At 38.9% G+C, this 10,158-nt stretch overlaps 1 protein-coding gene across 2 annotated transcripts in view; it reads right to left on the bottom strand.

Annotated features, from left to right (window-relative positions):
* Positions 1-1,801: 1,801 nt before the first annotated feature.
* LOC138166099 (uricase) overlaps positions 1,802-10,158 on the bottom strand; it is a 124,134-nt gene continuing 115,777 nt past the window's right edge. For both annotated transcript variants that reach the window (XM_069094525.1, XM_069094526.1), the window contains 3 exons: positions 9,616-9,739; positions 8,498-8,581; positions 1,802-2,628 (listed from right to left, as the gene is read on the bottom strand). In XM_069094525.1, the coding sequence (XP_068950626.1) occupies positions 2,554-2,628; positions 8,498-8,581; positions 9,616-9,739 (283 nt within the window). In that variant the 3' untranslated portion in view covers positions 1,802-2,553. The remainder of the gene's footprint in view (positions 2,629-8,497; positions 8,582-9,615; positions 9,740-10,158) is intronic.

Genomic DNA, 10,158 nt, shown 5'->3' with positions numbered 1-10,158 from the left:
GGCATCTTGTTTCTAGAATAAATATGAAGGATTCTTACAAACTTCCAAAGGAAAGAATGCTGATTGTGGGGACAGCATTCAAATTCTAGCTCTGCCAATTACTATCTGTGTGGTTTGGGGCAAATCATTTAACCTTGTTTTCTCATCTGTCAAATGATGGGGTTGGATTACATGAATAAGGTCCCTTCTAACTCTTAATTCGTAATCTTATGACTAGTGGAATAGTAATGATAGAAGTTACATTTATTTGATTTATAAGGAACCAGTTATACTAGCCATAATTTAAAAACCTCTAAAAGAGCCAGTCTACTTTGTCTCTGAATAAGACCCTGCCTACATCTCTGAGAAGTTGACATTCACCTTTAGCTTGAAGACTTTTTGAAATTGTGAGTTAACTACCTCTTGAGTCATGCCATTTCACTTGAATTCTTGCATTTTTCTTTCTGTTGAACTTCAGTCTGCCTGTCTGCCATTTTTTAGCCATTATTGCGCTCTAATTCTGCCCACTGGAGCTAAACAGAGTCTATTTCTTATTAGAGATGGTGCAGTGGCTAGAGTCCAAGACCTGGAGGCAGGAAGACCTTGGTTCAAATCCAGCCTCTGATGTTTGTTAATGAGGTGATCACAGGCAAGTTTTTTAACCTCTCTGTGCCTCAGTTTCTCAGTCTCAAAGAGGGTAAATGATAGCATCTACCTCACAGAGTTGTGACGATCAAATGAATTAGCATATGTAAAAGGCTTTATCAATCTTAAAGCACTATATAAATGCTAATAATAAAGCATTATTATTATCCTCCCTGGGATATTCTTTTAAATACTGGAAGTCAGTTATTATATCCCACCTTCAAGTCATTCAGTCATTTGGGTTGAATGAAATGACAAAACTAGTAATAAATGAAATGTAGCCAAAGTGCTTGAATCAATGAAAAAACATTCATTAAAGGCTCATTATGTTTCAAGTAGTGCAAATACTGGAGATTCAAGTGCAAAAAATGAGACATCCATAGGATTAGAGATTTGGAAGTAGAAGGGTCCTTCCTTTAGAGGTTGGAGAGGGTAGCCCCCTCTTTTTACAAATGAAGAAAGAAAAACCAAGAGAGGCTGAGCTATCAGCTCCCATCTGGACCCACTGGATCTTTAGAAATGATAGAATCCAGTCCCTTGCCTTTTTTTAAACAAGTGAAGGAAGAAAAACTCCGAAAGGTTGAGGTATCAACTCCCATTCAGAACCACTGGACCAGGTTCCAGGTCTGGTTCTCTATCAACTACACCAGGCCATGACTCAATGCAATTCTTTCCCTCAAGGGATTTGCATTTGAATACATTGAGGCAACACATAGGGGGTAATGGTTATCCTTAGGAAGTTGATTCAATGGAGTGCTGAATTTCACTTAAAAATTATCTTCCCATTTTGTATAATGTCCTTCTTCAAGACGATTTTGGGCAATAAAGACTCTGTTTTTCTGCTGTTAGTTAAGAGAGTTGCTGTTCTTACATCCTCAAATGTTCCTGGAGTCTTATCTCCACAAGTAAAGTTGGGTGGTGACCTGTTTCTTGAGTTTAGGGCATGCGGGATGAGGGAGAGGTAGAAGGTGGGGAAAGGAAGGATGTTTTAGAGAATAAAGCAGGAAAATTTACCATCAAATACATCGGATAATTTTCTGAACAAATAAAGACTTTTTTTAGGCAATCTATTATGATATTTCCCATAGTTCAGTTTCTAAAATGTCAAAAATAATATAGAAACCATAGTCATTTTTGCTACTTAGTCATTAAAAAGACAAGAACAAAAGCCCCAATAGGTCTTGAAATAATCAGTGTTTATTAAGTGTAGCTCTTTTGTACATAGTGATTCAATGATTAAAAGAGAAACAATCTGACTATTCCCTCCTGACCCTTTATGTGATCATCATTATTTATAGAGCGCAAAAAATTAAAACCCAACGTATTGTCAAGGCATAGAATCACAAATATGTCATTAAAACAGGCATACGAGCTCCCAGGACTCCATGGACTCCATTGTGCTTACAGATTTGCGGTACTCAGACACTAATTGAAGTTACCCTGGTAATGAATTTTTGCTGTGATTCTATCATTAAATTATCTGCATCATCCATAAGAGAAATTTGCCATCACATGCACAAAAACATTATTGGATATTTTTCTCCCTCACTCAGAGCCTAATTAATTGATTTTTGCATCTTTATAATTTATTATTAGTTTCTTAATGATTCGATTTGAATGCTCCAGGAATCTGAGAAAGCACAAGCTGACCCAAAGGGAAAGTTGGTCTATGGTTAATTATTATTGCTTTCATAGAACATTCTGTTTTTGCAAAGCATGTCACAGCCACTGATGAGTTCATCCCATAGAACATCTCGGTGAGGTAGGTCCAGTAGAAAGAAATGATTGAATCAAGGGGAAAATACACCCTATAAATTAACCTGGCACTTAGCAAGCAAAGATAACTTTTTGCTATGACACCCAGTATTGCCACAACAATCTGACATCTCTTCAGCAGAAGGGCGACTTTCAATGACTGGTGACAATGAGTTACAGTTTTGAAGACATCTTCTTTTTGACCGTACCAGTAATTTTGCCATATGGGTTGTCAGTAGGAAGCAGAACCTGTGGACAGAACCAACGTTATGTCATGGAAATATTCAGTAAAAAATGCGCATTAATCATATATGTTACATATATGTATATTTAAAGTGAACATGCAAGCACATAGTATGCCCTTAATTATATATATATATATATTCATGCATGAATATGTGTATATATGCACACATATATATGGCATTGTTAGGGAATGAGATATTCCAAATAAGCTAATTTTCTATATACTTCAAGCCAAACTTCCTCATTCTGCTTCCCCAAGCACAAAATTTTTTTAAAATATTTTAAACATTTTATAAGCATCTCTCCGAAGTGTTACATAGAATCCTAGATCTAAAACTAGAAGGAACCTCAGAGACACTTCCCTTATTAGTTTACTTTTGAGTAAACTGAGGCCCTCACTAAGTAATCTGTTCAAAGTTGAAAAAGCACTAAATATCAGAGGTAGAATTCGAACCCAGATTTTCTCACTATAGAGCCAGCATTCTTTTCAGTGTGCTACACTTGTTAAAAAGAAAAAAAAAAGACATCATATTTATGCCTTTTCTCTTTCCTTCTCAATCATTTTCCACCTCCTTCTTGTGACAAAGAAAAACAATTTAGCAAAAACATCTGATACGGAACCCTTATTTGACAAGCTATCCAATATTCTGTTCTCATAGTTTCCCAGCTCTTTGATATGAAAGAGGAGGCATGTTTTATTATCTCTTTTCTAGGACCTGCACTGTTTTTTCCATTACTCAAAGTTTAACTTCCTTTTGTTAGCTACTCTGCCTTCAACAGAGAGTAATTCAATGTTGTGGTGGATCCTTGTTTTGTTCAACAATGCAACATTCCACACACTTATCCAACAAGTAATTATGAGGCTGTGGCACTCTGGTAGGTGTGGGGATTAGAAAACTATATAGTCCCTGCCCTCATGGAGCTTACAATCTATTGGGGAGGGGAAAGAAAGAACAGCTTGGAAAGACAGACAGACACACACACACACACACACACTCTCTCTCTCTCTTCATTAGAAATTATTTACAAAACACACTCAAAATTATTTTGGGGAGGTTATGAAGGGTGTGGAACACCAAGATGGCCTTCCCTTAAGAAAAATGAGCTGGGAAAAAAGTCAAGCTTCTATAAGGTAGAAGTATAGAGGCGTAGAAGAGAGACAGTGCAAAGTCAGGAAGGAAATGGATCATTGTGTGTTGGGAGCAGAAAGTCCGTCAGCTTATATATTATACATGCAATAAAGCTGAAGAGGAAAGCCTTGGAACCACACAGTTAGGGGCTTTATATGCCAAATTGAGGAGGTTCCCCCTAGAGGGAAGGGGGACCCAAGAGAGCTTCTTGAACCTTAGTCAGTACTATGCTTTAGTAATATGACTTTGGCAGCTTGAGTGGAAAGAGGAGTGAAAAGGGGAGAGGTTGATTTCGTTGAGGTGACTGTCCACAATTGCACCCAATCCACACCTTCTCATTCTATAGTACAGTTCTAGTCCCAGTCCTACCCAAATTCTTGCCCTACCTGAAGATTTCCATTAGGGCTTTTAATTCCATCCAAAAATCAATCAATAAGCAGTAAGCCCAATAATGTTCCAGGCACTGTACTAAGCCCTGAAGATATAAAAAGAGGCAAAAGACAGTACCTGCCCTCAAGGAGCTCACCATCTATTGGTGTTTATCAAGTTTAAGGCCCTGGGGAAGTCCAAAACTAAACAGCCACAGCCTTAACAATGGACTACATTTTAAATTCCCTGAGTATCGATACAGTCCTCACATCACCCATCTGGCATCTTGAAGATAATTTAACATTTTACCAAAGACTCAAGGCTATCATTATGATAATTAGTGCACTTTATCACTGTGCTTTTGGAATTCTCTCTTCTGATTTTTTAGAATATTTTTTTTCCTGTCTTCCTCACAGTCAGCTGCCCTTTCTTCCCCTGTCAATTCCTAGTGTCCTCTCCTCCTAATTCCCTGCTTCTGATCTGACTGGAGCAGAAAACCTAGATACCTGGACATGTTATAATTGCCAATAAAGTAAGAATGAATGGATCCTGAGAGAGGGCCTGACAGAATTTTCCTATGGAGCAAAGCACAGGGGTGTTAAGTACATGGGCCAAGGGCTCAGAGAGACCTATTCTGCTCTGCTCCAGAGAATGAAGTTGCAAGATAAATTACCTCTGGATTAATGAGAGATCACCTTAAGTGAAATATTTGCAGAAGCTCACATGTGGGTAATGTCGCTTCCTGTTTTTTGTGCTGTTCCTTTTGCTTTTGCTTTTTAGAATCATCTTCCCCCTTTTTCTTTTCATCTCACTTTCTGTGGTCTCCGAATCAGGTTGATTTTGGTCACAGAGAAAATATGCATTTGCATCAATGAAATGTGAGGCTCCCTCCTAAGGAACCCTAGGCATTTATTGAATTGTCAAAATTTAGGAGTTTAGATCTTTGAGTCTAACTCCCTCCCTTTGTAGATAAAGGAACTGAGACTTGAGTGCTAAAACTTCTTACTCAAAGTTACTCAGATATTTAGAGACAAGTCTGGTACCAAGATCCCAGATCTTCTGCCTCCTAGAGGTCTTTCCACTATATAATACTACCAGGGGAAGGAGGGGGAAGAGAGGCACTCTCTATCTATATTAATAGATATATACCTATATTAGATAATTATAATAGCATAATTTCCCAAGCCCTCCCTGGAAACTCATGGGTGATGCAAGGTTTTGCACTTTTCACTGCCAAATTACTGTGAGAATAGTATAAGATGCGGCAATGTTAATGGGATTTAAGATCTCCAACCCCCCTCCCCCTCCCCCCCCCATTAATAGGCCTCACCTGGAGTTTATTAAGGGAAGCTTGCTTGTAGGAAGGCTTTCACACCTTTTGGTAAGTTCTAATTAGGAATTGAGTCACAAGGGTTGCGATGCCCATATTATATATACTCTGAGGTTAGCATTTTGCTTTGGGGCTTACTCATTGGAAGAGTTCTGTGATTTGGCCCGAAGAGACTCTGGGTAGCCATTAAGGAGCCCCCTCCAGATATTGGTGCTTCTCTCTCTGGTCACTATGTATGTATGGCCTTGGTAAGACAGTTGGATCTATGTGTTGATCTGTGCTAATTTCTCAGAAGCCCTGTCTGTTGGTCTATATTTCTCAGCTTCTATTTTCTCTGTTCTCTTTGTTTGTATTTTCTCTGAAATTCAGGGTGCTGATTTTTCCCCTGAATGTAATTAAAAAAGATTGTTGACCCCTTGAACAACCATCTTTCCTAATAAAGCAGATCTAAGAACATGTACTAGCAGCCATCCTGGGTCTGCCAGTGAGGTTGCCACTACAGATGCTCCTGGAGCTGTGGACCCTACTGTGTGGGTCCCAGAATGGGAGGCTTAAGGATGTAGGTCTACCTGGTCAACCCTTTACTACCCTGTGATCTTGAGAGTCTGGGGAGGCTCATTTGTTTTTCTCGGCAGATATTTAGATATTTTCCTCTTAGGTGACACCTTCTACATGAGTCCTTTACTGATTTTTACAGCTGCTAAGTGTCTTCTCCCAACAAATCACCTTATATTTAATCTGCATATAACTTGAATATACTCATACGTGGTGGCACTGTGGACAAAGTGATGGATTTGGACTCAGCAAGCCCTGAGTTCAAATCCTGCTTCAGATACTTATCAGCTATATAACCCCTAGAAAGATACTTAATTTCTAACCTCAGGTTCCTCATCTGTAAACTGGGGAGAATAGTAGTGCCTATCTCTTAGGGTTGTTGTGAGGATTAAGTGAGTGTATATAAGTGTTTTGTGAACTTAGAGCACTTTATAAATTTTTTGTTTCTCCTGACAAAATGTAAGTTCTTTGAGGACAAGGAATGTTTCCCTTTGCTTTGTATCCCCAGTGCCTAGCATGGTGGTTGGCATATACTACAGGCTTAATAAATGTCTATTGACTCATCCATTGATGCTACCTTGCTGTTTTAAACTAAGGTTCCATGACAGGGACCTGGAAAGAGAAATATCATTATATACACCTTGAATCAGCTTCCTTCTTTGGTCCCAGAACTCTGTTCATACTTTGGACTAGGCACTAAGCTTTTCTTAATATGCCACTCCAGTAAAGGTTTTTGCTTTGAGCTATTTTGTCCTCTGGATGACTATGAAAGCTAAGCACACGGGTAGGGCCTCATGAGCTATGTTTTTAGGGATGCAGACACACAAAGTATTTTGATCCTAAGACAGCCATCCTTTGGGGTTCTGTCCTGTGAGTTGGCATGGGGAAGGATAGACCTTAATTCTCAAGAAGAGGGAATATGGAGAAATTGGCAAAGGTATAAAGAAAAACACGGCACAAGCATGCCTGAGGTGTGTAACCGAGAGAGTCTATAGAATCTCTAGTCAAAGTGTAGCATTTCCAATGTTTGACTAAAATTGTGTATACTGCCTGGTCATCGTGGGCACTAGATTGGGTTGGAGGAGGAGAATCTGGGCTCAGATCTCAACTCTGCCACTAACTTCCCATGAGACCTTGGGCAAGTTGTTGAATCTACTTAAATCCCAGTTTCCTCATTTTCCAAATGAGGGCTTTGAACCATTTGAATCCAAAGATCCCTTTTCAACTTTAAATCCTATGAAATATAGGAAACCTCATAACATTTTAGCATACTTCTCTCTCTCTCTCTCTCTCTCTCTCTCTCTCTCTCTATATATATATATATATATATATATATATATATATATATATATATTAAACTGAGATACACATAAGAGGCTATATGGCATAGTGGATAGTGGGCAGCCTTATAGGCAGAAACACCTGGATTCAAGTCCTACTTGTGACAATGTTGAATGTATGACCATGGTGAAGTCACTTAACTTCTCAACACCCCAGGCAACTCTCTAAGACTCTAAGTCTCTAAGTTACAGATGAGTTTCCACTTTGAATTAGTGGGGGGAGTTCCTGTCAGAAGCTTCCCCACATACATGAAATTAATAGTCCAGTCCAAAAATATACATACAAGCATGCATATGGATCCATAGATATTTTATGTAGCTAATAGATATAATAATATTAATAGAAAAATCCAGGGTTTAAAAAATCTATCCATAAAATTGGGACAAGAACAGTTTAAGAGGAATGTTGCCATGGAATGCTGATATTAAGAAATTGTCAATAGACTGACCTGATCAGAAGTGCCTTCCCCCTTTCATCTCCTCCCCCCCACCCCCCCATACCAGTCTTTCAGCAACAGGGAATAACTGCTCATCATTCCAGGGTCATTAAAAATGTCCCTAGGCTTTGTAGCTAGATAAATGGAATGATTTAATTGTTTCTGTATTTCAAAAGAGAAATGAAGACAAACAAACAAGAAACCTTCCCAACAATTTCGCTCTGTTTCTAAAACCAGACATCATGACTGGAAGGGAGTCTCCTCATCCTCCCTTCTATAATTCTAGTTAGAAACATGAATGTCCTTTCTTTTCCCCTTAAAAGGTTCCTTGCTACTGGACTCATTGCTTCCTAATCAATAAAACTCTTTGGCTGGTTGAGGAAGAATAAGGTATTGACATGAGGGAGGGTAGCACTTGTCTGGGAAGTTTCCCTGAGAGCTTTGTACTTTGAACACCTTCTGTTCTCTTTGTCCCTCTCCATCTCTCCCTCCACCTCCCCTCTAAGCATCCAATCATCCATCTACTCCTAGACCATCCAATCCTTGAGACTTTGAAGTGCCCTGAGTGTGAAATTCTTAATTAACTGTCACCTAGGAAGACCCAAGAACTGCTAAGATGGTAGACATCTTTCTCCTCTGAAAACTTAGGTTAGGAGACATAGTTGGCTATTGAGAGTGGCTTCATGATGAATACTTGAAAAGTTTTCTTACCTCATCTTTGTTGATTAGCCCCATTTTGGACATGTCGATGACGAAGTAGTGAATGTTAGGGAGGCTGATTTCCATGTCTTCTATCTGAAATCAATTCAATAATATGGAGTGTGATAATTTTGAACCTCAATCCCACTTTCTCTTACCCACCCTCCAAACTGTTCGTGTTTAAGATTCTCTATTGTTAACTCGTTTCAGTCATGTCTGACCCTTTGTTACACTTTCTGGAGTTTTCTTGCAAAGGTACTGGAGTAATTTGCTATTTCCTTCTCCAGCTCATTTTTCAGATAAGGAAACAGAGGCAAACAGGGTTAAGTGACTTATCCAGGGTCACACAACTAGTAAGTGTCTGAGGCTACCTAGCTGCTAGTATTTGTAATATTTCTTCTCTTCCTACTCTCCTCCTTTGCCAGGTCCCATCTCATATTATCCAGGTCAACTCTTCGGCTACTTCTATTATTATGTACTAAGCATATTCATTTCCTCTCATGTAAGTTCCTAACTAGCCCTTCCTGTCAACCACCCTCTCTTTGCCCACAGCCTCCTTACTTCTCTCCATACTCCCCTCATATCTTTTGGTTCATTATAAACATAGATCCACTCAAGGGTGTGCTACCGGGTACTGAGAGCAAATTGCAAAATTTTCAATGTGAGCTCAGAAATCAGCTAATGCTACAAATCAGTGCTTGCTTGACTGTTTTGTTGATTGCCTAGACTTAAGAAGGTGATAAAGAAAATGTTAATAATGCAGATTATATTGAAAAGTGTGTCCTCTATACCGAAACATTTATCAGCACATCCTTGGATCTGCTCTGAGCCCATGATGTGATATAGGAGTGTTATGGGTCACATTTACTTTAAATCAGTAGTAAATGAGAAGGAAGCAGAATTTTCAAGAAGTTGAGAATGATGCTATTGACCCATATTGCCAATTCTAGTCATCTCCTATTATTTGTTTATTTTTTCTTTGCTGCACAGAATTATTAAGCCATAGCAGGTTGTTTTTCATCTAGTATTTGGTTTTCTATTTTATTTTCAAGATCTTTCTTAAGATGAGAAGATCCCTAGCAAGTTATCTCAACCTAAACTTTCCAAATGGGTTAGTGGAAATAAGATACCTCTGGAATTCGGCTCAGGGAGAGCACTTGAATGTCATAGAGGGTCTTCTGAATTGAAGGGGAATACTCTCCCTTGTCATACGGCCCAGCAAATTTCTCCAGGACAATATCCCGAACAACATTCCTTAAATATAGAAGAGGAAAATAATAAATTCAAGAGGTAGCAATGGTGTAACCTTTGTTTTTTCAAATGAAGATTTCATTAATAATGCCACTTCTTTTTAGTATGACTTTACCTGTCCTCTCCTGCCCTTTTCCTCCGCTAACCCCCCCCCCCCATCTCGCTAGGGATCCTAATATCATGATGCTTATGCTTCTCATTTCCCCATGCGGTAAAGGCAAACAATATTTCTAGTCGTCTGATAGATGATCAAATATGAGTCACTGGAAAGAAAGAACTTTTAAGAATATTAGAACATTGTGATATTTGGTTTTGCTTCAAAATCTCATTACCACTCCCTCTGTACATCTCGTCTCCAAACACCCGCTCCCCAGTACACACACACACACACACACACACACACACACACACACACACACACA

Source organism: Petaurus breviceps, unplaced genomic scaffold (genome assembly GCF_028583685.1).
Source record: "Petaurus breviceps papuanus isolate PSGF00001 unplaced genomic scaffold, PetGlider_PUasm1.0 220, whole genome shotgun sequence".
In the NCBI taxonomy this organism is placed as follows: Eukaryota; Metazoa; Chordata; class Mammalia; order Diprotodontia; family Petauridae; genus Petaurus; species Petaurus breviceps.
The sequence above is the reverse complement of the archived record's forward strand: the minus strand, read 5'-3'. Positions and strand labels throughout refer to the sequence as shown.